Source organism: Ascochyta rabiei, chromosome 4 (genome assembly GCF_004011695.2).
Source record: "Ascochyta rabiei chromosome 4, complete sequence".
Lineage (NCBI taxonomy): Eukaryota > Fungi > Ascomycota > Dothideomycetes > Pleosporales > Didymellaceae > Ascochyta > Ascochyta rabiei.
Window position 1 is genome coordinate 1124293 of NC_082408.1, and position 24698 is coordinate 1148990.

At 56.0% G+C, this 24698-nt stretch overlaps 11 protein-coding genes across 12 annotated transcripts, besides 13 other annotated features; 3 read left to right on the plus strand and 8 right to left on the minus strand.

Moving 5' to 3' along the window:
- Positions 1-136: 136 nt before the first annotated feature.
- On the minus strand, positions 137-2887 carry EKO05_0002818 (uncharacterized protein; the record flags this gene model as incomplete). 2 transcript variants are annotated; one of them, XM_059636024.1, is made up of 5 exons in its annotated part: positions 137-1284; positions 1331-1994; positions 2044-2412; positions 2462-2554; positions 2813-2887. In XM_059636024.1, 5 exons carry the CDS (start codon positions 2885-2887, stop codon positions 137-139), a joined length of 2349 nt encoding a protein of 782 aa, XP_059492007.1. The 2 variants fall into 2 exon arrangements, with proteins under 2 accessions (XP_059492007.1, XP_038801390.2); XM_038937768.2 differs by having other exon boundaries at positions 2462-2887.
- A 39-nt stretch (positions 2888-2926) lies between these two features.
- Positions 2927-2958: a tandem repeat.
- A 23-nt stretch (positions 2959-2981) lies between these two features.
- Positions 2982-3018: a tandem repeat.
- Positions 3019-3164: 146 nt separating this feature from the next.
- Positions 3165-3255: a tandem repeat.
- A 10-nt stretch (positions 3256-3265) lies between these two features.
- Positions 3266-3337: a tandem repeat.
- Positions 3338-3542: 205 nt separating this feature from the next.
- On the plus strand, positions 3543-4746 carry EKO05_0002819 (54S ribosomal protein L7, mitochondrial; the record flags this gene model as incomplete). The annotated part of the gene is made up of 3 exons (XM_038938176.1): positions 3543-3790; positions 3880-4569; positions 4623-4746. 3 exons carry the CDS (start codon positions 3543-3545, stop codon positions 4744-4746), a joined length of 1062 nt encoding a protein of 353 aa, XP_038801391.1.
- Positions 3797-3847: a tandem repeat.
- A 783-nt stretch (positions 4747-5529) lies between the features above and the next one.
- Positions 5530-7109, plus strand: EKO05_0002820 (uncharacterized protein; the record flags this gene model as incomplete). Its single annotated transcript, XM_038937944.1, has 7 exons — positions 5530-5687; positions 5743-5771; positions 5828-5954; positions 6011-6073; positions 6122-6147; positions 6236-6318; positions 6609-7109. The coding sequence occupies 7 exons, from the start codon at positions 5530-5532 to the stop codon at positions 7107-7109; spliced, it is 987 nt and encodes a 328-aa protein (XP_038801392.1).
- Positions 7110-7405: 296 nt separating this feature from the next.
- On the plus strand, positions 7406-8524 carry EKO05_0002821 (25S rRNA (uracil(2634)-N(3))-methyltransferase; the record flags this gene model as incomplete). Its single annotated transcript, XM_038945143.1, has 1 exon — positions 7406-8524. One exon carries the CDS (start codon positions 7406-7408, stop codon positions 8522-8524), a length of 1119 nt encoding a protein of 372 aa, XP_038801393.1.
- Positions 7919-7948: a tandem repeat.
- Positions 8474-8514: a tandem repeat.
- A 33-nt stretch (positions 8525-8557) lies between the features above and the next one.
- Positions 8558-8584: a tandem repeat.
- A 566-nt stretch (positions 8585-9150) lies between these two features.
- Positions 9151-10557, minus strand: EKO05_0002822 (GID complex subunit containing RING finger motif; the record flags this gene model as incomplete). Its single annotated transcript, XM_038937832.1, has 3 exons — positions 9151-9588; positions 9654-10451; positions 10507-10557. The coding sequence occupies 3 exons, from the start codon at positions 10555-10557 to the stop codon at positions 9151-9153; spliced, it is 1287 nt and encodes a 428-aa protein (XP_038801394.1).
- Positions 10474-10500: a tandem repeat.
- Positions 10501-10508: a tandem repeat.
- A 510-nt stretch (positions 10558-11067) lies between the features above and the next one.
- On the minus strand, positions 11068-13018 carry EKO05_0002823 (ABC transporter ATP-binding protein arb1; the record flags this gene model as incomplete). The annotated part of the gene is made up of 3 exons (XM_038938105.1): positions 11068-11197; positions 11251-12392; positions 12443-13018. The coding sequence occupies 3 exons, from the start codon at positions 13016-13018 to the stop codon at positions 11068-11070; spliced, it is 1848 nt and encodes a 615-aa protein (XP_038801395.1).
- A 682-nt stretch (positions 13019-13700) lies between these two features.
- Positions 13701-13765: a tandem repeat.
- Positions 13766-13931: 166 nt separating this feature from the next.
- On the minus strand, positions 13932-14981 carry EKO05_0002824 (DNA repair protein rad16; the record flags this gene model as incomplete). Its single annotated transcript, XM_038937809.1, has 2 exons — positions 13932-14660; positions 14712-14981. The coding sequence occupies 2 exons, from the start codon at positions 14979-14981 to the stop codon at positions 13932-13934; spliced, it is 999 nt and encodes a 332-aa protein (XP_038801396.1).
- Positions 14982-15978: 997 nt separating this feature from the next.
- On the minus strand, positions 15979-19182 carry EKO05_0002825 (DNA repair protein rad16; the record flags this gene model as incomplete). Its single annotated transcript, XM_038937937.1, has 3 exons — positions 15979-16207; positions 16258-19018; positions 19095-19182. The coding sequence occupies 3 exons, from the start codon at positions 19180-19182 to the stop codon at positions 15979-15981; spliced, it is 3078 nt and encodes a 1025-aa protein (XP_038801397.1).
- A 960-nt stretch (positions 19183-20142) lies between these two features.
- EKO05_0002826 (uncharacterized protein) lies at positions 20143-20598 on the minus strand (the record flags this gene model as incomplete). Its single annotated transcript, XM_038945144.2, has 1 exon — positions 20143-20598. One exon carries the CDS (start codon positions 20596-20598, stop codon positions 20143-20145), a length of 456 nt encoding a protein of 151 aa, XP_038801398.2.
- Positions 20599-21097: 499 nt separating this feature from the next.
- On the minus strand, positions 21098-21715 carry EKO05_0002827 (uncharacterized protein; the record flags this gene model as incomplete). Its single annotated transcript, XM_038945145.1, has 1 exon — positions 21098-21715. The coding sequence occupies one exon, from the start codon at positions 21713-21715 to the stop codon at positions 21098-21100; it is 618 nt and encodes a 205-aa protein (XP_038801399.1).
- Positions 21716-23244: 1529 nt separating this feature from the next.
- On the minus strand, positions 23245-24276 carry EKO05_0002828 (Primary-amine oxidase; the record flags this gene model as incomplete). Its single annotated transcript, XM_059636025.1, has 2 exons — positions 23245-23371; positions 23423-24276. 2 exons carry the CDS (start codon positions 24274-24276, stop codon positions 23245-23247), a joined length of 981 nt encoding a protein of 326 aa, XP_059492008.1.
- Positions 24277-24511: 235 nt separating this feature from the next.
- Positions 24512-24545: a tandem repeat.
- Positions 24546-24558: a tandem repeat.
- Positions 24559-24698: the final 140 nt, after the last annotated feature.

The following is a 24698-nucleotide window of genomic DNA, read 5'->3' on the forward strand; positions in this document are numbered from 1 at the left end:
CAGAGGGACCCCCAACGAACCCGTGTGTATGCTCAAAACGCCTCGCTAACCCAGACAATGGTGGCCTCCGAGGTCAAGTCATGCAACGCTATGCAACAAGGAAATGTGGAAACCAGCTCGCCAGTACACCCGCGCCTCACATGACAGAGCATTCCCTATCAGGCCGGTTCTTGTCCTTGTGCTTGCTCTTCTCTGACGGCTCGCCCAGAGGATCTCTGCTCTTGCTCCTGTGATGGCCCATCTTCCCCTTTTTGCTCTTGCTGCGTGTGATGGCAGCCTCTTTTTTTTCTTGGCTCGGGCTCTGCACCTCTGGAGGTGTACCGTTTTGACTTTCGACCGAGTCAACGACGATGACAGGGTCCTCGGTAGATCCACCTTCGGCAATGGTCAACTTGTCCTTGCTCCCGCGACCCGTCAGTCTCGAGAGCGTAAGGGACAATCGTCCCTCGCCACTCTGACTGGTAGGTCGGCTCTTGTTACCGCCTAGCCATGTACGCGAACTCCGTCGTGAAGCCGACAAGAATCCCATCTTCGATTCATCCGCAGGCGTGTGAGGCTCGGTGCGACCGCGGGACACACTCTCCAGGTCGTCAAAGGCAACGCTGCTGCGTCTGTTGCTAGACATGCTCGCGCGACCGATCGGTCCGTCCGAAACCACCGACTCTGGGTGCACGTCGGTCCGTCTCACCTTGTCCCACTCGCCGCCGCTATCAGGATCCAGCGATGAGACGAGTGTCTCTCTCGAAGGAACAGTTGATATGGCTTCAGACTGTGCTTCGGTATACGTGGGAGGGTCGCCTCGCGATGCCAACACCTCGTCAATCGGCTGCACCTGATAGAACAAGAGGTACGGCGATTCCTCACGCAGCGCTTGTCTGATGTCGACCTCCTTTACACGCGGGCTCGCTAGATCATCGAACCTGAGCCACGCGTCTAGGTTTTCGTCATCGTCTGATTGGGAAGCATCTGGTCGCTCGTGAGCGTTGGCGCGGACCAGCGAGATGTAATGGCCAGAGTCCACCGAGACGCCACGATGGCACACGACGGATTGTAGCACTAGCTTGAAGTTGCCAAACAGAGGGCCTTCGTCTGCCATTCTTTCGTCCGAGACGAAATGCGGTAAAGCGATTTCCAGCGGAATGTCAACGTACGTGTTGAGCCGCTTGGGTGCGCCGGTGGGGGTCATGGTGTAGCGCTTCAGGCAGATACCGAGGACAGGACGTCGAGCCGAGAAGTGGGCCGCCACCTGCGCATCCGTACTGGGGACATTGTCCGTGTACCAGGCTGCGGTTTCGTCAGTGGGTTCCTCGGTGGTGGTGTAACAACGTACGGATCAGGCTGAAGAACTGCCATGCGGGCATCAGAACCTCCTTTCTAAGAAGTGACGCTGACCGTGGCCGCCCACTGGAGCTGTTGCTCAACATGTCGTCTAGATGCTTCTTCTCGTCGAACCGGTTGTCTTGTGCATTCTTGAATCGCTGGCTGAAGATGCTGTCCGCGCGTCGACGACCATGGAGCGTTGGTCGGATAGGCGTCAGCGGGCTCGGTGGCGCCATGGAGATCGGGGTGGACACCACGGGCGACTCTGGGCCCGTGAGCTCGATGCTTTCGACGTGGAAGGTCTCGTTCTTCTCGGGATCTCGATCGAACGCGTTTCGATCTACAGACCTGGTCGAGCCGATGGTGTTTTGGCGTTGCAAGAATCGCTTCACCTCGATGCGGTTGTTGAAGTACGTCTCCAGGCAGTCTTCCAGCGTGATGATGCCTTCTCCGTCCTGCTCGGGAATGGCGACTTCCAGCAGCCGCTCGTTGACAAACTTGTGGTCGTCTTCCTTGTCCTCGCGACCGGTGTGGTAAATGTCCATCTTCAGGGTGAGCAAGGGTAGCTCGAGAGCACCTGTGATGAAGGTGAAGGCTTCTGAAGCGTCTTGCTGGCAGATGTTGGCGGCATCCTCCCACCCGCACGCTGCCAAGGCATCCTGCAGGTGTTTTGTCTGGGTGAGCGTTAGTGTCGAGGGGATTGGTGGTGTCTGTAGTACGTACGAGCTCAACCTTGATCAGACGTCCAGTCCTGAGCAGGTTGACCCACAGACGCAGGGTAGCGGCGAGTTTCTTTCTGGGCTCGTCGTCAAAGTTGTCGTACAGCATGGCTTCAAAGCTGTCCAGCCTCGCGAACATGGCGAAGAGCAGGGCGTCCAGGTAGCACGTAACCATGTTCCTGTTGATGGCGCCCACCATGTTGACAATGGGGTCGTAGTCCTTCAGTTCTCCCTCGATGGACTCGTTTGCGAGTACGAGGACGTCGTAGGCCTGGTCGATGTCGTCCGGGTACCAGTCCAGGGCATGCTCCGCTTGTTCCTTTCCCAGTCTCGCTATGCCGGCCCCCTGCAGTCGGGAGAGCAGCATGGCGACCTGCAAGCGTCAGCGCTCGTCTGTCACTCCTCCTCGCCGAGCAACGTACATTCTTCTGGGCGTCTTTGTCGGCGGGCGTCTTGGCTTCTTCGTTTGTGAAGATCTTGTACAGGTCGGAGGAGACGGGAGTGCCGAGGCGAGACTGTTGCAGCACATGGTCAGACGAGTCGAGAGGTGAGGGTGGAGGCAGGGGTTGGATAAGCCATGGGCGAGAGGGCGTGGGTAAGAATAGGAAGCCGTCTTGCACGCTGTGTCGCAGGGCAGCGGGGAGCTTGTGATGCAGCGACTCGAGGCCGGCGGACGGTGGCCGAGGACGGTGGTGCCCGTGTCGAGGGAGCGCCTCGCAGGCGGGGCACAGCAGAGGGAGGAAAGAAGCGGCAGAGACAGAGGGGGGGCGTACTTTGTTGCGGGCGGCTTCTTTGGACCTGCGCTTCTCGGCGCGGTGCTCCTCGCGACGGCTGAGAAAGCGCTGCATGGTGTGGTGCTGGGTGCAGAGGGGCGGCTCCCATTCGGCGCAGCGAGCAGCGAGCAGCGAGCAGCGAGCAGGTGGTGTCGAGAGCGCGGGAGACGGCAGGCCGCGGGGCAGGCGGGCAGGCGGGCAGGCAGCGAGCGGAAAAGGGTGCGCGGGAAGGTGCAGACGAGGCGGCGGCGGCGACGCGAGACAGAGGCGAGACCGAGCAGAGGGAGCGCGGCGGCGGGCGGGTGTGAGGGACGAGCGCGAGACGGCCGCTCTGGACGGCTGGACAGGGACTGCGTGTGCGCGACGGCGTGCTGCGTTCGGCGCAGATTGTGCCGTCAGCCACTGCGGCGTGCGGCGTGTTGGAGCAGGGCGGGCGGCGGGCGTGGAGCAGCAGCAGGCGGGCAGGCAGGCGGGCAGGCGGGCAGGCGGGCAGGCAGGCAGGCAGGCAGGCAGGCAGGCAGGCAGTTGCGGGCGGGTGGGGCAGCCATTGGTGGGCCTGGGGCCTGGGGCCTGGGGCTGCAGCTGCGACGGCTGATCCCTGCCGCGCTCGCGTCGCGCTCCTGCGCCAAGGCCCGTCACTTTTTCGCCGCCATGGCGAGGCACCGCGAGCACCACCGGCGCGCGACTCCCGCCAATCTCCCCCCCATCACCCAGGCCGACGTCACACACCATGGCCCTGCGCGAGCTGCCTTACCGCACCGCCGCCGCCCTGTGCAGAGACGCCAGGCCCGCCGTCCACGCCGTCCACGCCGTCCAGCCCCTGTTGCGCCGCAATGCCTCGTCCGATGCCGCCCGCGACGTCGAGTCGACATCCTTCCTCGCCGCCCCCGCAGAGCCCGCCGAGGCCGTCAAGGACTTCGACCCCATAGCGAGGAGTAGGGCGCGGAGGAGAGGCAACAAGCAGCTGCCGCCCAGCAGGTACCACATGCCCAGGCCTATACCCACGCCCACATCCACGCCCACACCCACGCCCACCGTCCGCCGTCCTCGCAACTAACGACTCCAAGATACCAGTACCGCGAGCCCAAATACTACCGCGGCCCCCTGCACCCCCACCAGCCTCTGCCCGTCTCCGACCCGGCCTCGCGACGCTTCCAGCCCGGCCCCTTCACGCTGCCCCGCCTCGACCAGACGTACCAGAGCACCATCGCCCAGGACATCCTCGCCATGACCTACCAGCACTACCCCCCGGGCTACCGCGCCCCCAAGCTCGAGCAGCGCCTGCGCGAGTGGACCGGCGACTCGCCCTACTACAAGGGCCGCCCCCTCCGAGGCCCGCGAGGAAAGGGCGAGGTCCTGCGTCTGTTGCAGGAGCCGCGCACCTTCCGCAACATCCCCAAGATCACAAAGGTCGTCGTCCACTCCATGGTCCCCGAGGCCATGCAGGACAGCGCGCACATGCACGTCGCCGGCATGGTCCTGCAGGCCATGACCAACGTCCGCGTCGAGTCCCACAAGGCCCGCCACAACGTCGTCGGCTGGGGGCTGCGCGAGGGCCGCTACGTCTCCGTCACCGCCACCATGGTCCGCGAAGACGCCTCGCACTTTCTCGAGAAGCTGATCGACGTCGTCCTGCCCAGGATCAAGGAGTGGAAGGGCGTCCCCGGCTCCTCTGGCGACGGCCACGGCAACATCACCTTCGGCCTGACGCCCGACCAGCTGGCTCTGTTTCCCGAGATCGAGGTCAACTATGATGCGTGAGTGCCGCACACGGACATGAAAGACACCCGCTGACCACCACCCCCACCAGCTACCCGCCCAAGATGATCCCCGGTTGCCACATCACCATCGTCACCGACGCCACAAGTAACAAGGACGCCCGTCTGCTGACCCAAGCCATCGGCCTGCCCTTTTACGGCAAGCTCAACGACTAGGCTATTGTTGTAGCATGGTATCAACAGGTGCTTTATCCATGTGCTTCATCATGATTGTACTTAATCATTGTACTTTTTTGTGATTGTACTTCATCATGATTGTACTCTTATGGTTCTGCTTCTATCAAGATTATACTTTTATCACGTCTCAAAGGCTAGTTGCACGCTGTATTGCATGATTTCTTCTCCATTCCTGGAGAAGTGTAAAGTGAATGGTATAACGTTAACAGAGTTGAATCAAATGAATCAAGAATCAAGAATCAAGTATTCACATTCTATACTTGAATTTCATGTATCGTTATATATCATGGAAATGTACTCTTCTTATAAGAGGTGTGGAAAGTGTTGAATGAAGAGTGGATGGTGTTGTAGAAGTAACTTAAGAGTGGATGGTGTTGTAGAAGTAACTTAAGAGTGGATGGTGTTGTAGAAGTAACTAATAAGAGTGGATGGTGTTGTAGAAGTAACTAATAAGAGTGGATGGTGTTGTAGAAGTAACTAATAAGAGTGGATGGTGTTGTAGAAGTAACTAATAAGAGTGGATGGTGTTGTAGAAGTAACTAATAAGAGTGGATGGTGTTGTAGAAGTAACTAATAAAGAGTAGATGGTGTTGTAGAATGCTCAGCCGGGTTATTATCTTACTCGGCCGGGACCAGCTACGAAAGAGCAGGGCCGTGCGCGTTGCAGCTTCGTGCCCGTCCAGGCACGACTGTCAACATCGCATTCTCTTCACGCACCCCCTCTCCACACCTCGCCCCCCACGTGAGAGCGACATAGTCAGCATGCAGGCTCTCCGACAACCGATGCGCTCGGCGCTCACAACGGCCGCGCGCCGCCAGTACGCAACGGGCTCGTCGCAGTACGCCGAGACGATCAAGAACCTGCGCATCAACGGCGACACAAAGGTCCTGTTCCAGGGCTTCACCGGCAAGCAGGGAACGTGAGTGCGAGGCAGGTGCTCGAGGGGAAAGCGCCGGGTGCTAACGACACGCCAGCTTCCACGCGCAGCAGGCGATCGAGTACGGTATGCGATGCGCCCACACCAACCGCCGTCTGCCAGCAATTGACACGCACCCGCAGGCACAAAGGTCGTCGGCGGCACCAACCCCAAGAAGGCCGGCCAGGAGCACCTCGGCCTCCCCGTCTTCGCCAACGTCGAGCAGGGCATCAAGGAGACGGGCGCGACCGCAACCGCCATCTTTGTCCCGTGCGCCCTCTCTCCACCACCGCCGTCCATGCAACACATGACCTGACAGCGAACAGTCCCCCCGTCGCCGCCGCCGGTATCGAAGAGGCCATCAAGGCTGAGATCCCTCTGATTGTGACGTAGGTGTGCCTACCAACGCCTGCACCCACAGCGCTGACACGACCTAGCATCACCGAGGGCATTCCCCAGCACGGTACGCAAGGCTTTGTAGATGACTAGCAAAGCTATGTTCTATTACACACCACCCACCCCGACCGCTGACTACATACTGACTCGCCCAGACATGGTCCGCATCACCGACATGCTCAAGACCCAGAACAAGTCCCGCATGGTTGGCCCCAACTGCCCCGGTATCATCGCTCCCGTACGCATTCCCTCCACCTTCTAACGCCCTCTACTCTCTACCCTTCACTAACACCCTCACAAACACCCTCACAAACACCCTCACAAACACCCTCACAAACACCCTCACAAACACCCTCACAAACACCCTCACAAACACCCTCACAAACACCCTCACAAACACCCTCACAAACACCCTCACAAACACCCTCACAAACACCCTCACAAACACCCTCACAAACACCCTCACAAACACCCTCACAAACACCCTCACAAACACCCTTACAAACACCCTCCACTAACACACCCTAGGGCCAATGCAAGATCGGCATCATGCCCGGCTTCATCCACAAGCGCGGCCGCGTCGGTATCGTCTCCCGCTCCGGCACCCTCACCTACGAGGCTGTCAACCAGACCACTCAGGCCGGCCTGGGCCAGTCGCTCGTCGTCGGTATCGGCGGTGACCCCTTCTCCGGCACCAACTTCATCGACTGCCTCAAGGTCTTCCTCGAGGACGGCGAGACAGACGGCATCATCATGATCGGAGAGATTGGTGGAACCGCCGAGGAGGACGCCGCCGAGTTCCTCAAGGAGTACAACACGGCCAACAAGCCCGTGGTCAGCTTCATCGCCGGTATCTCTGCGCCGCCCGGCAGGCGAATGGGCCACGCTGGCGCCATTGTCAGCGGAGGAAAGGGCGACGCCAACTCGAAGATCTCGGCTCTCGAGGCCGCTGGCGTCATTGTTGAGCGCTCGCCTGCTTCGCTCGGCAAGTCTCTGTACGACCAGTTCATCAAGCGCGACTTGATATAGTTTCGCTGCGAAACGAGTGAGAAATGGGGTTGATCTGTTCAAAGTTCCAAGCGCATAGCCAGTTGGGGCAGATTGCAGTTGCTGCATCAGGGCATGTTCTTGTACCGAGTCCCGTCCATTGTACATTTAGTCTTTTCAAGCCATCCACGTTTGGTCTGTACCACGGCGCTGCTCGCACTCGTGTTCCCATGCTCGTCGTGACCGCGGGAGTGCACATGAAAGCGCGCTAGCCGGGACCCACCAAAAAGTCAACTCACCACGCCCTGCAGCATGCGCATGTTCTGCATACAACCAACATGTCCAAAACAAAAACCAAGCAGGCGCGTCGCCAGCTCAAGCGCGACGGGCAGCGCAAGATCGCTGCGCACCAGAAGAAAACCGCACAAGCGGCAGCGGCCAAATCAACCAAACCCACGCCCGCGAGCGCGAGGAAGCGGAAGAAGAGCGACGGCCCAGACACCGCAAAGTCACTGCCTTCCACAACAACTGCAAAGCCGCCGCCTTCCACGACGACGGCAGAGAAGCCCTCCGTCCAGGCCTCGCAGAAACCCCCCGTCCCCTTTGGCGCCTACGACCATATCCTGCTCGTCGGCGAGGGCGATTTCAGCTTCACGCGCTCCCTCGTGCTGGACCACGGGTGCGCAAACGTAACGGCGACGTCATTCGACAGCGAAACCGAAGTCGCTGAAAAATACCCCTCCTTCACATCGACACAGCAAGAGCTGTCCGCACTGACCCCGCCGGTCCCGCTCCACCACGGTATCGACGCCACGCGGTTGAGTTCGTACAAGACACTCAAATGCTCGCGGGAAGACGACGACGAAGTCGACGACGAAGACACAGCGAGCGGGTGGGACACCATCGCCTTCCTGTTCCCGCACGTCGGCGGCCTCTCGACCGACGTGAACCGACAGGTCCGGAGCAACCAAGCGCTGCTTGTGTCTTTCTTCAAGAGCTGTCTCGAGTCCAGCACGCCGCAACAGCGCCTGCGCATCCTCGAAGCCCAGGCTAACCGGCCCAATCTCGTGCAGCGTCGGCGCTCCGAGTTTTTGAAAATGGGCGGCAAGATCATGGTCGCGCTGTTCGAGGGCGATCCGTACTCGCTGTGGAATATCCGCGATCTAGCCCGCCATGCTGGACTGAAGGTCGTGGAAAGCTACAAATTCGACTCGACGCAATACCCCAGCTATGCGCATGTGCGCACGCTCGGCGCCATCGAAGGAGGCGGAGCGTGGAAGGGCGAGGACCGGGATGCGAGGATGTACGTCTTCGAGAAGGTGGCGCTCGAAGCGGATAGTGAAGAGGAGAAGGAGTTGGAGAAGGCGGGGGTTAAGCTTAGGAAGAGGAGGGCTAGCGAGGTGGTCAAAAAGAAGAAGAAGAAGAGGAAGTTGGGCGAGGATGAGGATAGTGAGTAAGTGCTCTGCTGTTTGTGCGAGCGAGACAGCCAAACACACACACACACACACACACACACATATTATACCCAGATAAAACAACAAATTCCAGAGTGTACAAGAGACCAAAGAAACATTAAAGTAAAACACTTCCACGATTCCCCATCACAACAACAACACCCCCTTTCCACATCCACAAACCACCTGCTTTACATCTACAAACATCTCTCCCCCAGCAAAGCACACAACCAACAAATCCCAATCGCACAAACAATACCTTCCCTTCTACTTAACCCCAACTACCCGTCTTTACCCAGCAAGCTTAGAAGGCGTTAGCACTTGCTCAGATGCCAAGTGTGTGTATAGGCAGAGTAGTACGCGTTCTACACTGAAGAGGTGTACGCGGATAGACGCAGCGACTTTGGAGGCTGGTGGTAGGATTGCAGTAAGAGAGAGAAGGAGGGATGTTGGGAGACAGTGCCAGTTCTTAGCTTGTGGGGGCGCGGTGGGCGGCACGCAGCGTCTGGAGGGAGGGATGCGTGGAAGTCCGGTTGTTCGGGTTGGTAAACACGCACACGACGTATCAAGCCCAGGCCAACGGCTCGCTGTGGTACGAGGAACAGAGAATAGAGATGCGGCCCCAAGCATTACAGAACAAAAACCCGCCGCACTTCGCTCTCCTTCCACAGCTCCTCTGCCTTTCCCGCTACCGGGTCCCGCACCCACCCCTTGGCAGTCCCCACCTTCTCGTTAAACAGCCGGAGCCTCTCCCTGCCGTAGATTCGCCCACTCGGCAGCACCACAGGGTCGTTCTCGACGATGCTCTTGGTGTGGTGCGCGTACGGCACGTTGCGGGCGAGCTGGTTCAGCTCGGTGCTGCAGATCGGACAGACGGTGGATGTGGACGACGAGGCATTTGCGGACGAGGATGTGTAGGCGGAGTGGCAGGCCGGGGTTTTCAGTGCGGACAGGCCAGCGGAGAGGGCGATGTGCAGGAGCGGGCGCGGCGGGAGGGAGTAGAGCGTGTGGTGCGTTGTTAGGAAGAGGGTGGCTAGGTGCGACCAGCGGGTGGGCGAGTAGAGGGACTGTGTGGTGTTGAGTTAGCGACGTACTTCTTCTTGGTAGTGAGGTTAGAAGATGGGAGACTCACGGCGTAGGGTTCCACTTCATCCCACGGCCTGTACGCCAACAACCCAGCAGCGCGTCCCAGCAGTTCAAAGTCCCCGCTGCCACTGAGGTACTTCTTCGCGTGCGCCCTCGCCTCGACGAGTTTCACCTCGCCTCCACCACCCCCAATACTGACCCCGTCCCTTGCAAGCTCGCCATCCATGCCAGACACGCCGCTCTCGTGCCCTTGCCTAACCAGCTCGATATACTGCTGCAACCTCAACTCAAACTCTAGCATGCTCCCGCTCTTCTTCAGCTCCTTACCGTGCTCCTTGCACCAGTCGAGTGCGAGCGCCGTGTTCATCCCCTCGCGCAGGCTGCGCTCGATCTTGTGGCACGACACAAACGCGTCCACGTCGACGAGGTCCTCGATGCCCTTTGACTGCGCCAGACACGCCGCTGAGCCCGCGTAGCCCTCGCGCAGGAGATAGTCGACCAGCAATCGTGAGAGACGCACGCGTGACCATTCGTCGTACTTGACGTCCACCAAGCTCTGCACCTCGTGCAGGTCTTGCAGGTGCTGTAGCCGCGCATTGGCTGCTTTGTGGAGTTTAGCCTCTTCTTCTTGTAGCGTGCTTAGTTTGCGCTTCAGGCCTTGCATCTTCGAGATCATGGCGTCCAGCGAGTCGAGCGTCGGTGTGGGGTCGGTGGTCTTGGAGGCGGCTTTTGTGGTCGAGGAGAGTGTGGAGGTGAGAGAGGTGGTCGAGTGCTCGATTAGACGTTGGGCGTTCTTGAAGTTTCGTCGCGAGAGCTCGTACGGCATGCGCAGGAGCGGTTGGTCCTGGTTTGCATGTCAGCCCAGACGTCGGGCGTGCGGCGTGCGGCGTGCGACGTACGAGCAGCAGATGCGACTCTGCGTTGAGCTTGGTGCTATTGAGTTCCGCCATGTTGGCGGGGTGGTAGTTCGGTATCGTGGAAGCTGAAGAAGTACTCTTGCAACAGCTGCACAGGTGTTGCAGTGACAGCCAAGACAAACGACGGTGTTGTAAGAGACGGTGTTGTAAGAGACGGTGTTGTAAGAGACGGTGTTGTAAGTGGAGCTCGTCACCGCCGGAGGTCTGCGGGGTGATCGTCATGCTCGTGCTCGGCGGCTCGTACCGAGCGACAACCACACCACGTCAAAACTAAGATGTACGCTGCTTGTAATCATTCTTATTCTACGTGATATCGTTTTGGTCGTAACCCAAATCTATAACTCCTCTAAGCCCAACGCATCGAAACGCGGTATCCAGTTGCCTCTACCGTTGCAGAACAGACACTGAAGCTGGTCGCGCTGAGCTGCCAGCCTACTGCAGGGGTATCGTGAACCCTGCTCCAAGGCCATTACTTTTGCTTCGAACCCGCGTTCCGCAGCTCGGAAAACACATGCAATTTGCGAAAACACTTCCATACAACGCTTAAGCAAGAACACCAGTCGACGACATCTTCTTGCGGAGATGGTTCTTGTACTCGCCAATGGAGCCGTCCCATCTTCGCACTGTCTTGTGCTCGCACACCATGATGTCCTTGGCGATCTTGTCGAGGAGACTGAAGAAGAGTTAGCAGACCGTTCAGTAATATACCTGGAAGGATGGACATACCGGAAGTCGTGGGAGACGACAACAACACCACCGCTGAATGCGTTGATGGCGTCAGCCAGAGAGTCGATGGTGGGGATATCCAGACCGTTGGTAGGCTCGTCGAGCAACAACATGTTGGGGCCCTCAATGGCCAAGAGAGCGAAGACAATACGAGACTTCTGGCCGTCGGACAAAGTAGCCATCTTCGAGGTCTGGCCTTCACCAGTCATACCGAAGCGACCAAGCTGCTGGCGCCAGTACTGGTAATCCTGGCTGATGTGCGAGAATCTGTCACGAACGAAGTCGAGGGCAGACTTGGTGAGGTCGAGCTGTTCAGCAGAGTGCTGGGAGTAGACACCGAGCTTCAAGTGAGTGTGACGCGACACAACACCACTTGTGGGGCTGAGCTTGCCAGTGAAGATGTTGAGCAGAGTCGACTTTCCGACACCGTTGGGTCCGACAAGGGCGGTACGAGAGTCCATGTCGACACCAAAGTCGAGGTTCTCGTACAGGTTGTCCTCTGCGTTGCCAGAGTAGGAGAAGGTGACGTCGTCGAGCGACAGCACAGGCGGCGGCAGCTTCTCGACATCAGCGAAGCGGAAAGAGAAGACCCTGTCGACCTGGACGGGCTCGATGAGACCATCTGCCTCCATCTTATCGAGAATCTTCTGGCGAGACTTGGCCTGCCTGACCAAGTTGGCGTATGTACCAGCAGAAGCAATGAACTTCTTAATGTGCTTGATCTCGTCCTGCTGCTTCTCGTACGCCTTGGTCTGGTTGACCTCCTGCTCGGAGCGAGTCTTGTGGTAAGAGTCGTAGTTACCTCCGTAGTAGAGGAGCTGCTTCATGCGCATGTCGATCATGTTTGTGCAGACACCGTTCAGGAAATCCATGGAGTGAGAGACGAGGATAAGGGTGCGGTCCCACTTCTTCATGTACTCCTCCAGCCACACACAGGCCTCCAAATCCAAATGGGCTGTGGGGTCGTCAAGCAGCAACAACGCAGGCTTGACGAACAGAGCCTTGGCGAGGGCGACACGCATGCGCCATCCACCGGACATGTCCTTGGTCTTCTTGTTGATGGTCTTCTTGTTGAAACCGAGACCAGTCAGGATAAGGGAGGCGCGGACGTGGAAAGTGGAGGGATCCATGGACTCTTGACGCTGTCATACTGTAAGCTAAATGCTGTGAGGAAAATGAAAGCATCACATACCTCGTAGATGTCCTCGAGCTGGGAGGCCTCAGGGCCATCCTTCTCAAGGATTTCCTCGGCAAGCTTCTCGAGACGAGCCAGCTCGTTCTCGGCCTCACGGACAACCCACTCAAGGGCACCCAACTCGGTCTTGGGGGCACCCTGGTTCAGCAGGTAGATGTCGATGTGCTCAGGGAAGGGGAACTCGCGGGCGTCAATGGCCTTGAGCAGAGTCGTCTTTCCGCAACCGTTCTCACCCAGGAGACCGTAGCGGCGGCCGTATGTGACTTCCAGGGTGGTGTCGTTGAACAAAACCTTTCCGTGGAACACAAGCGAGGCGGAGGTGATCTTGACGTCGCGCGAGGCCTGGAGAGAGGCAAGGACACCAGTGGTGACTCGGTCGGACAGACCGTGCTTGTCCTCCTGCATGGTGAGCTTGCGGACCTCCTCGTTGAGCTCGAGGTCCTCAGCGCCATCGCCGTTGACCGATGAAGCCTTGGAGGCATTCTTGGACGAGACCTTGGAGGCGGCCGTCTTCTTGGGCTTGCCCTCGGCAGCGCGCTTTGCCTCACGGGCTGCCTTCGATGCGGAGACCATGTTGTAGTGTTGTGAAAAGAAGGGACGGGGTGGTGGGGTGGAAGAGGAAAACTCGTCGAATTTCGAGTGTTGGTTCCGTATGGCGGGGCAGACCCACTTCAAATCTTTATCGATATGGATTGGTCTGGTCAACAAAAGGGCAAAGCAACACTCGATAGCAGAGAACGAGTGAAGGTATGCTGGAGGAAAGGAGGAGGAGGAGAGGAGGGGGAGGAGTCGGTGTGAGAATGAGTAGGGATAGGCTCACTCGGACAAGGCGTGTCTGAATGCCTAATTTTTTCTTCGTTGGTCGTGGCGAAGCGGATGTCAGCCAATGAACGCGGCAGCAACAGCAGCTGCGCCATCGTCATCGGGCAGGTAAGGCTTTGGGCGTCTGCCGGCGTCTCATCAGCAACTCACTCCGGCGAATGCGCATGTTTTACTTCAACGAAGTAGGTTGGAGTCGCTGCTGCAGTGTTGAATCACTAGACGAGAGTCATGAGTAAGATACTGACATCAGCCTACCTTTGCCAGTTCCGCTGCAGAAGCCTCGAATGGGTTGCAGACGATGAAGCACCAGCCTCAACACGTCGTTCTCGGACTTGGACCACACCTCAGTCATTTCAGACACCGTAGAGTGAGGTGCTCGCTGAACGGTGTAACAGACGTTGTGAATGGCCTCTTACTGTGTACACGGTCACCGCAGCAGCAGCACCAGCACCAGCACCAGCACCAGCACCAGCACCAGCACCAGCACCAGCACCAGCAAAAAACAATCAGGCATCGAATCCCACCAAGGACCTGTGCGTGCATGGGCTAGCTAGACGTTGGAAATCACGGTTGGTACGCAAAGATATCCTCGGAGATCGTAAAGGTTGTGCATTGCCCTTATCTTTCGACTTCCCATTCGAGCCTAGGCGCACTACTCAGCATGTCACCTCCCACCACTATCTTCGCTGTTACTTCTTGCTCCCTCACTTCTGGTGGGTACCATAGTAATGTCTGTGCTGCTTCGTCCACTACTTGAAGCTGTGTCGTCGAGGCCCTTTTCAGCCCTTTCTGCATCCACTCTCTGCTTTAGTCTTCCTCGCAGCCTTTCCAACAACTCTGCCTCCTCTTTGTTCAGACTGAGTGTCTCAGGCAACGTTACCTCAGCTCCTGTTATTTCAATTCTCTCGTATTGTTGGTTGTACTTCTGCTCTTCCTCTGTTTCCCTCCTCTCCAAACCACCTCTTGCATCTGGTACAGTCTCGATGTCTTGCTTCTTCGCCCTTCTGATGTCTAGCGGCGTCCACCAATACACTGGAAACTGTCTCTGAATGTTATTGAGGAACAAGCCCACAACGATCATCAGTGTGGCTCCCCATGCAACGAGGCCTACAAAATACCATCCCATCGCTGTTATGGCTGGCTCCGTGGCAGCAAGCACAGCAGATGCCCCGCCAGGTGGGTGAATGGTACCAGTGAGAAGCATGACGGCGGACGCGCATGCACACGCTATAGCACCAGCTATCCACTTGATCTTCTCGTACTCTGAGTGGTATTGAAAGAGCTTAGAAATGCCCACGCCAATGACGGCGGAAAATGTATGGCCGAGCAGAGCATTGCGAGGTTGTCCCAGAGGCGAGCGGACCGCGTTATACTCAAGAATCGCTGACGCACCCTGCATAGACTGGTTAGACGAGTAAGATCACAGTCGAGTAGGACTACTCACGAATGACGCGATTAATGCAGGCGGCGCATGCCTTTGTATGCTCTCTGTGTTGTTGAATACCGCAGCAACCACAGCCAGCCCACAGAGTGCTCCTAGGAATGACCAGAAAGCTGCCAAGATATTCCCAACATCTTGCTTCTGCTCTCTTCGATAACCCAGAAATCTCGACACCGGTATGGGTAGCTTGTGCAACGGCGAAGCGGGAATGATGCGGTTGAGGTACCGGTCGATGTCGAGGTGCCAGCTTTCGGCCTTCTTGAACACACTCATCTTGAACCGCCTCTCAGTCAAGCTTCACAAACCTCGAACAGGGGCCACGCGCTCTATAAACACAAACCACACGAATCCCAGGAACAATAAGCAAGACCGAACCGAAATAGACTCTCTGCATTTCAAAGTACGGCGGCCACTGCGCCATCGTTAGGCCTGGAGCATCACACACACACACATTTGATTCGGTCCCAAGGCAAGTCCAGCCCGCTCCTCCGGCAGCCGAAACTACAAAATGACCCCAAAGCACGCCAAAAGATCAGCATTTGAGAGCGGGTTTCGACGCGCCTGCGCACCTGAGATGTCGCAAATGACGATCGCAAGGGCCCTTTCAATGCGCAAGAGCCGCGCCTTTACGTAAGATTACGTACTACCAACCTGGACAGAACGTCCTTCTCCTCGGATTTGCAGCTGCGAATGCATATACTGCAGGAGATGTTAAAGTCAAAGATGAACACGCTTCTGAAGGGTTTACAATTTTGTCATCACTGGGCCTGCCGGGCAGTATTTCTTACCTGCTAATGGGCTGTACTGTGCTATGTATGCTGCAGATGTGTGGTTCTGCCTGGGCAGGCTTGAAAATTCAAATGCTGACCAGACCGCAAGACTGCGACATCACAAATTCTCGCTCCTGGATCCAGACTGATGTGCTTTGGCGGTGAGGCTGCAGGGCTGTTCGAAATCCGGGGTAGCCGGCTGGCGATTGATGTCACCGCCTGGAGCAACTCGAGGATTGCAAAACTTCAAATAGGAACACTGTTCAAATACAAATTCGGAACTATTGTTCTTGAAGACTTATATGCTTCCTTTCTAAACATAATGAGCTAAATAAACGCTGGCATCCGTACTTCGTGTGAATGTCATGTCGAGCGCCTTTGAGCGCCCATGAGTTGCGCCATCTAAAGCGCGCCGTAATCCCCATGTGAACGCCGTGTGTAAGATACACACTTGAACCATGCACCTTCTGAAGAGCACTAAAAACAACACGACCATACCTCTAAGAACCACGGAACAAGAACTGCAGATCTTCAGGGCTCAGACGATCCATGGCAACTTTGTCGTTATTGACAGTTCCAGCAATCATAGCTGCCTTCTTCTCCTGCAGCGCGACCATACGAGATTCGACACTGTCTTCGATACAAAGACGCGTGATGACGCAAGGTCGCTTCTGGCCGATGCGGTGGCAGCGGTCAGCGGACTGCCATTCTGCAGCAGGATTCCACCATCTGAAAGGCGTCAGCAGGGTGCGCTGTTAAAGAAGGAAATTTAGTCTTACGGGTCAACGATGAACACCCTGGAAGCCTCGGTCAGGTTGAGAGCTACACCGCCAGCCTTCAGCGACACAAGAAAGACCTCGACATCCGGGTTCGTCATGAAGTGATCGATGCTCTTCTGTCGCATGGCCGGAGTCATGCTGCCATCCAGCATCACTGTGTTGAAACCCGCGCGGCGCAGACGCCACTCGATTAGTTGCAGCATAGACGTGAACTGACTGAACACAATCGACTTAAGTGTCTGCTTCTTGCTACGCAGCTTGTACAGATCGTACACCAGCATCTCGATCTTAGTCGAACTCGTCCAGTTCTCCATCTTGATGCGGTTGATAATGGATGTCTTCTTGACTGAGTCTATATCCTGCTCGAGCTCAGGCTGCTCGAAGTCGATGGTTAGAGCGATATGGCAGCGTGGACAGTCGGCGTCGGTTCCGGAAGCCTCGCATGTGTCCATGTAGTCCTTGACGCAGGCGCGGCAGAACTCGTGGCGGCAGTGGGACCGTATGGCGTCTTCGGCGGGCTCGTCGCAGATGTTGCAGACATAGACGTTCTGGCTACCTTCTGCTGCATTCTTCTTGAGGAGTAGATCGGGATGATTGGCAACTTGGCGCATCTGCATGATCAGACCAAAGATGTTGGCGTAGTTGTTAAGCATAACACCCTGTGCGACATAGGTGTCAAACTTGCGGTTCGAGTTTGACATGATTGAGGTAGAGAAGTCACGCTCGACTTCGCTGAAGAACTCGTTGTGGATGATGATGTCTTTCATGGGCAGCTCCATAGAGTTGGTGTGATCGCGCTTCATGCGACGCAACATGATACGGGCGGTAATCATATGCAGCTTCGCCAACGCCTGCTCGCGGAGATCCACATCGTCGCCGGTGATGGGGTTGAGCAGCTCCTGGTTGAACACCGATATGTGCTCAGATGCACCGTGATTGCAAGCAACGCACATGTGATCGTCGTCTGTGGCCCAATGCAACTTTTCGCACTTGCAAGAGCGGCAGAAGTAGTCCGCAAAGGGACGCACTTCTAGGAATCGTAAAAGGGAGAAGAACTCTCCGATGCGGTTCTGCACCGGCGTTCCTGACAAACACCACTTGTAGGTTCCAGTGAGTGCAAAGCAGGCCTTGGCGACACCGGTGTTGCGAGACTTGATGCTGTGTGCCTCATCAAGAATGAGACGATGGAAGTGGATAGCGTGAAGGGGAGAGGCCTCCTTGATGATGTCCTCCCCGCGGCTCCAGCCCTTAGTCTCCTTGCGGTGCAAAGATTCCAGGCTGTTGTAAGACACCATGATGACGTCGAACTTCTTCAAATCCTTAACGGTCATCTTCTTGCATTTCGCATTTGTGCCGTGATAAACCAGCACGTTGAGCTTGTTCTCAGTGTACTCCCGAATCTCATTTGACCACTGCATCAGGGCCACAGGTGGTACACAGACGAGTGTAGGTGCCTTTGCAGGATAGTCCGACATGATGAGCGAAACGGCTTGAATGGTTTTACCCATTCCCATCTCGTCTCCAAGAAGGCCGCCTCTGTAGTGGGTCTGTTCCTGGCGGATCATCCAGCTAAGACCCTCGAGCTGGAATGGTTTCAGTCGTCGGGTGATCGTTTTTGGCTGTTCTGCCCTCTCAACGGGAAGAACAGGGATCTTCTGAAGGTCGTCCCACATTGACCGCAATTTAGGATGTTGCTGTTCCGCTCGTTCGCGATTCATGGCACGCTTTCGCTCCCATTTGTCTTCAATGTGTGCATATCTCGCCATGCGCCTCTGCTTCTCCATCTTCTCTGCATGTGTGAACGACTTCTTGCCCCGTGCACGCTTTGGTAACTTCGCCGACACCTTCTTAAAGCGGGCACTGGCTACCATAAGCGGTTCCTCCTCTTCACTGTCGTCTGCGGCTAGGCTGTCGACGTCATCCATCGCCGAGCCGGCATCGTCTGGCTTGAATTCATCGTACTCCTCAGAATCCTCCAGATCGCTGATGATGTCGTCGAGGATAGTGTTGCGGCTCATACTGGGTCGGTTTGAACGACTCCGGCGATGCGATAGTTCTTCGTTCGCCGCTTTGCCCTTGCCCTTGCCTTCATAGGATGGTTCAGAGACCAGCTCTTCCAGCAGCGAGTCTGCGTCATCGTCGGTCTCGATGTCAGACTCCACTTTCGCCTTTCCCTTCCCCTTCCCCTTGTAAGGTGTTGGTTTCGCTCGCGCCCGAGCTGGTGGTGCATAAGCGTTCTTAACTTCGTCGTCCTCGTCGTCGGATTCCTCGATTCTTTGGCGCTTGCTACGGTGCTCGCCTTCGTCTTCCTCAAGCTGCATCTGCAAGGCGAGCTCTGCGTCCAAGTCTACCGCTTCGATCTCGTCATCTGTGTCTTCGATAGTGTTCCGCGATCGAGCTGTGACAGTCTTGCTCAATCCGCTTTTGCGGGCAGAGCCACGAGTGCGACCAAAGGAGGCGGCCGGTGTGTTCGACTTGCTCGTAGCAGGTGTATCGTAATCGGAGTTGTCCAGCGATGGAGACTCGTTCGAGTTTTCGGACTCGGCCGACTGTGCTGTAACCGATGCAGCTGCGTGACCGGTGCTCATGACGGGAATCGAGACTTGCTTCAGTGTGCGACGAAGTTGTACTGGCGGCATAGAAGGGTCGACTCCGACAATGTCATCGTCGTTATCGGAGGAATTCGGCACAGCTGTGCGAGAAGAACGGGTGCGCTTCTTGCTCAAGGAAGGGTCTACATGGCTGTTCATGGGCGAATCATCTGGAAGTGAAGTTAGACGGTTCTGTGATTGAATTTGCAGTGGCAATTCCATTCTGGAGTGAGAATTTGTACATACTCAGAGCTTGGGTTGGTGTTATAGCAGCGACATCATTTCCGTTTGCCACTCCAGCTGCTGACTTTCGGGTTGAACGCCGAGGCACCATTATAGCAAAGTTCGAGCGTGGGGTAAAAGGTGCCGGAATAGATTTCTGTTGAAGGAACTGAAAACGAGAAAGAGGCAACCAAAGGTACACCAGCTTCCACAAATTGAAAGTGAAAGTGAAAGTTGCACTGGGCTCGTGGTGGTGGATCAAGGGCGGCGATGCCCCTGGTCTGCGTTCGCCGAGTGATAGGGCCGCGTCGAATCGATCGCGCTCTTGCCGCCTCTAGTGGCAAATTCTGGGAAACTTTGCAGATGCGAAGCACAGATCGGCTGCTGTGTGACAGGGCCAGGCTAAGATAGCGTGCAGATGGCCGCGGACAGCGTTGCGAGCCTTTTTGATGCGCGGGGTTCTGCCTAGGAGAGCGCGTTGATGGATCCACTTGGGGCTAGTGCAAGCGCGCGCTCACGTGCTTCGTTTAATCACTCTGCTTCACGTGTGTTCGACGTCTCGATATAGTTTCATTTCGTTTCCGGTTCCATTGCGTGATTGAATCCGTCCCCTCTTGAGTCTAAGTAGCACCTAGAGCAACCATGAAGCTTCTTACGACCACCACTGCTCCGAACGCCCAACTGCTCAAAGGCCACCAAGATACACGCGCACGCATCTTAAATTTCCCACCATCAGCTGGCTTCTAGGCCTTGATTTCTCCGATTCTCGGTGATGTGATTGCAAGCAGGCCCACCTTTTCTGCGGTCGTTATCTCTGCTATACAGCTCCACAAGCCGTAAATGAGAGTTAACGGCAATGTGTGTTGAGATGCTTCTTGACATAGCACAGTCACGGGTGCCGAGGGACGACACATTAACTCATAGGATGATTCGCAGCGCGAGCGAATGTCTTCGACCAGCGCCTCAGGCCTGACAGTGATCGGATCTGTGGCAAAAATACGGACTCTGATTTTTCAGTAGCGTTGCGGCGCAGTTTCATCAAAGCTGACCGGTAGAAGTCGTCGAGGGCAGATCAGTAGAAGCGAAACGGAGGCAGACTATCTTTGGACTCTCTACGGTCCATTTCCGCCTCAAATACCATTTTGGGGGCTTTGAGTGTCCAGAAGTCGAAATCTTGCGAGGGACGCGAGTCGATGTCAGTGTTCTGACGGCAACGGCTGTCGTATAGTTGACCTATATTGACCATACGAACAAGTGCTGCTGCGATTCTTTCGACGCCCAGCTCGTATGTCTGGTTCTGCTGGTGACACAAAAGAACAACAGATCTTGCGGCGACATGTTCTTTTAAACATGCTGTGATCTCCTCGTGGAGAAACTTGTTGGCCGGAATCAGCACAACAGGTATACGTGAGGCTTTGTAATAGAGCCCATAACGCCGGTCGAGCAGTGGCCGATACGCTGACTCTAAGATGATGTCGCAGATCATGCGGCGGATATCCTTTGGCAATTTTTCAAAGGGGAAGACCATTTCGGCTTCTAGTGGGGACCTGAATTCGTCAGGTCCAGTATGGTTAGGTGGTGAAGACATCCTGAGTTGTGTTGACGGCGCCGCGGCTTGACGACAAGTCGTCAGCCTGATATCTATAGATAGTGTAGATAGTGTAGATAGTGTCGTGGAGAAGGTGAATATGAGTGAGGTGAGAGACTTCTAGCGCAGGTTTAGGAACTGAGGTCAAGGTGAATGTGGAATTGATCGTACCCGCCTTCATCACTGATACAGCCCATCTTCGCGTACTATCGCATCACTGCACACAACAGTTGCTGGACCTCTTAAAATCGCGCGTTCAAATCAACGTCTTTGATACCTCTACTGACCTGGGCATCTCGCTCAACGATGCCTACAACTGTCCAAAACCAATTCCATGCTTCAGATATCCCTATGAGCGCCAGACGCCTTGCAATGCACACATACCGAACCGTCGTAGTGTAGAGTCTTGAATCGGGTCTTTGGCCCTACGCAGTTCACTCTACAATACGCTTGTCTGACCGCCCTTCTTGCTCTCGATCTGCTCCTTCAACTGTACCAAATCTTGCTCTGTTGCTTCGAACTCGAGGCCCTGCTTGACCCATTGCTCTGCCTCATCCAACCTGCCCATTTCAAGCAGGCACTTCCCTCTCCTCCACCATCCCTTAGCATTGCCAGCCTTCTTCATCTCGACGCTCGCCTCTGCGTCCACCGAGCCCTCGGCCCAGTTCTGTTGTGCCATGTTCGCCTGCGCGCGATTGCTCAGCAATCCAGAGACCTCCTCGCGCACCAGACCAGACGGCTCCCAGTGCGGGCGAGTGAGCGCCATGTCGATTGCAAGAGTGTATAGCTTGACGGCGCCAGTGTGATTGCCTTTGCGGAACTCGGCGTTACCAGATTCACGCAGTTTGCCAATTTGTGCCGAGCGCTTAGGGTTGACAGGAACAGGCGGCGGCGGCGTGCCTGTAGGCGTCTCGACATTGAGGAGGCCACGGTGAAGTGCGTTCAGAGCATCGAGCTCGGTGTTGAGGGCGTTGTTTGCGGAACCCGTTGCGCTGATGGTACCTGTGGCATTGTCCACCTGCAGAGGGAGGAGTGTGAATGTGTCGGCGGCTTCCATGCTGGGCGCACGATTGTCGTCTCTATGTCCTGAAGAGAAAGAGTGTGTAGATCTGGCTTTATTCTGCGCACAAGTTTTGGAGGTTGATCTTGGGTAAGGACACTTGGTGATATCGACGACCGGTTGCGCCTTATCGATAACAAATGCACGTGTCCTCCGTTTCACTCCAACCCCCAGTTGTCAAACAAACGACCATCATGCGGTCCATTACAGGTCATGTAACAACCAATAAAATGCTTCAGGGAACACTGCATCCATGCTGCGTTCAATTCTTCTCAACAATGCGAGCATGTATGAGGCTTTTAATGTGGAAACGACCCTCCATCAGATGTACAGCTCACACACTCTAGTCTCGACCTCTTGCGACCATCTTTCCACGATTGCAAGATTACTTTTGGAAGACCTCCCGGTATGCTGTCGAAGATTCTGCATTAGTACTTGTGATACTTACCGACGACGACCTTGCCTTGTCTGCTCGTTGCAACACACTCCTTTTTCCGGCTGCTCCATTGACTGGCCTTGACAGAAGAGCATTCCCAAAAGCTAGAGTACGTACTTTTCATCTACATGTATCAGTCCAATGTGCTTGTTTTACAACGTGAGAATCCTCTTTAACAAAGCTCTTCCCCATGTGGTGTCTGTCTACTTCTGTCGATATCCGTCTTCTTTACGCAGCTTGCTACCAGTGAAAGAAAACGATTTCCCACTTTTCCATCATTTCCTTCACCTTCCACCCGAGACCACGTGGACGGCGTGTGCCTTCTCACCTTAAGTATGCTCACTGCGCCTGCCCCATTACCCCTCGCCTCACCAACAACACACAACTGACTCAACGAGACGCGGGTTTCGCCGCCAGCCCATGATTCTGCAGCCTTGAAGTCGACACAGTCGTGGGCTAGACGCCTGCATGTCTCTCTAGAACTACGTCGGCGTCGTTGGGAGACGTGTACTCCATACATCCCAGCCAACTCCAGCGCGTGGACAGTATCGCAATGCAGAAACGAGATGGCTGAATTACGAAGCTGTTGCGTAACTGTGGAAGACGTCTACGGAAGACGTCTATGGGAGGCGTGGCGAGGCCTTGGGATCTTGTGGTCGAGATAAGCTGGAATGAGGTGTGAGTGTTCGCAGAGCTAGCTTTGTGCCGCTGGATTAGTCTTTCCAAAGAAAGAAAAAATACCTCCGCGAAGGTGGGCGGAGACACGGCTAAACGTCCAAGGACGGACGGGTGGGGTTTCGTGACGTGTAGTGGAGCAGGGAGCTGTCTGCACAGTATTACGGCAGGCAGGTTATAAGCAGAGTGGCATCCCTCAGCCTCTATCCTCCTGGTGGAAGTCTATACAAGACTATTGCACGTTGGTGGTTTTTCAAATAAGAGGCTTGAATAAGCACTTCTCTGCGTGACGAACTCAATTCGTTCTACTGTCATTCGAATCTCTTGTTTCCTTGCTTTCATTACAAACGCCTGCAATGCCCAATGCTTCCCTGACCGCCAGTAATAGATGTCTTGAGAGAAAAGCGAGCAATTATCAATCCTCGTCATGCGCCAGTTGTTCGTCGTCTGCGAAGAGTTTCGGTAGGTAGATTTTTGTGTTCTCGTAGACCAGGAATGTGACGACTGTAGTAGGGATAACACGCAGGGTATTGGGAATGACTCTGTGTTAATATTAGTACCGAAATGTTGCAACTCCCTGGTTCACGACTTACCCTTTGTAGAACGCAAAGAAGCCCTCGTTCGTATATGTCTTCCTCATCACGTCCCACAGTCCGTTGTACCTACTCGCTGCTTCGTACTGCTGCATTCTCGCCCTGATTGGCTGGTATGGATACGTGATGGCACCGGCTAACAGCTTGCTTCCGCCGCTCATGTACATGTACTCCCAGTTGCTCAGCCTCTCCTGCCCACCGACCTGGCCACCTCTTCTCTTCTTCATGTTTTCGTAGATGGAGAACTGGACCGCGCCATGCAGCACACCCAAGCTGCTCGGCACAAAGCCTGCCCAAAGCCCTTTCAGGCCGCGAGTGGCATAGACGTGGGAGAGCCCGACGCGCATCGTCTTGTAGGCTGCAGGGTGGTTTGCGCCTCTCTCCAGCATCCGTGTTTTGACCACCCATACTGGGTTCGTGCAGAACCCGGTGCTGAGACCGGCGATGATGCTGGCAGAAAAGAACTCGGCGCTGCCCAGGTGTTCGCCCTCGGCCTTCCGCTTCTTGAGCAGCTCTTTCAGGTTGCCGTAGAAGAGGAAGTACAAGCCCCAGCCGAGGCTGTTTCCGAGTAGATTCGGCCACAGTCCGCGGTACAGGGCTTTGACGCCCCCTTCGTCGCGCACAACATTGCTGAGGATGCGGAAGGAGTCGCCGAGGCGTGAGCGTGCCGTTGTATTGAGCTGGAGCCGGTTCTTAAGCAGATCCAATGGGTGCGCGGCCAGGCAGGACACGACACCAGCGCTGAAGCCTGCTACGCTCTCTATAACAGACGCGGAGAGGGTGAGTTTCGGGGCGCGCGGGGTGCCATTCGTCCCGTCCAGGCTGGAGGTCACGGGTGGAAAGGCGCGGGGCATGGCGATGTCGAGACCTCCGGTCGTAGCGAGCGCATGCTGGGAGGGGAGCGAGAAGGAAAGTGGGGAGAGGTCGCCAGGAGCGTGACGGGAGGGGAAAATGTAGCTGTTATGTCATGGTGTAAGAAGTGTGCCCGAATTGTGGGATGGAGCTATGGGCACAAATGCAGGGTTCAAAGCTTCTCGGGACGTCATCCGCACGGCGCACATGGCCATCCTTCGATCCGTCGCAACGAGGCCGCTGCCGATACCGATACCGATACCGAGACCGAGGCCGTGACACGACGCCCTTGTCTAGTTTGGGATGCTGAACACGCGCACATCTCAACCGGGCTGGAAGATGAATCTCGAACAACGACCCTGGATCATCACCACCATCAGTGCCAAGACTAAAAACAACACCACGCTGGAAGCGAGCAACAGTA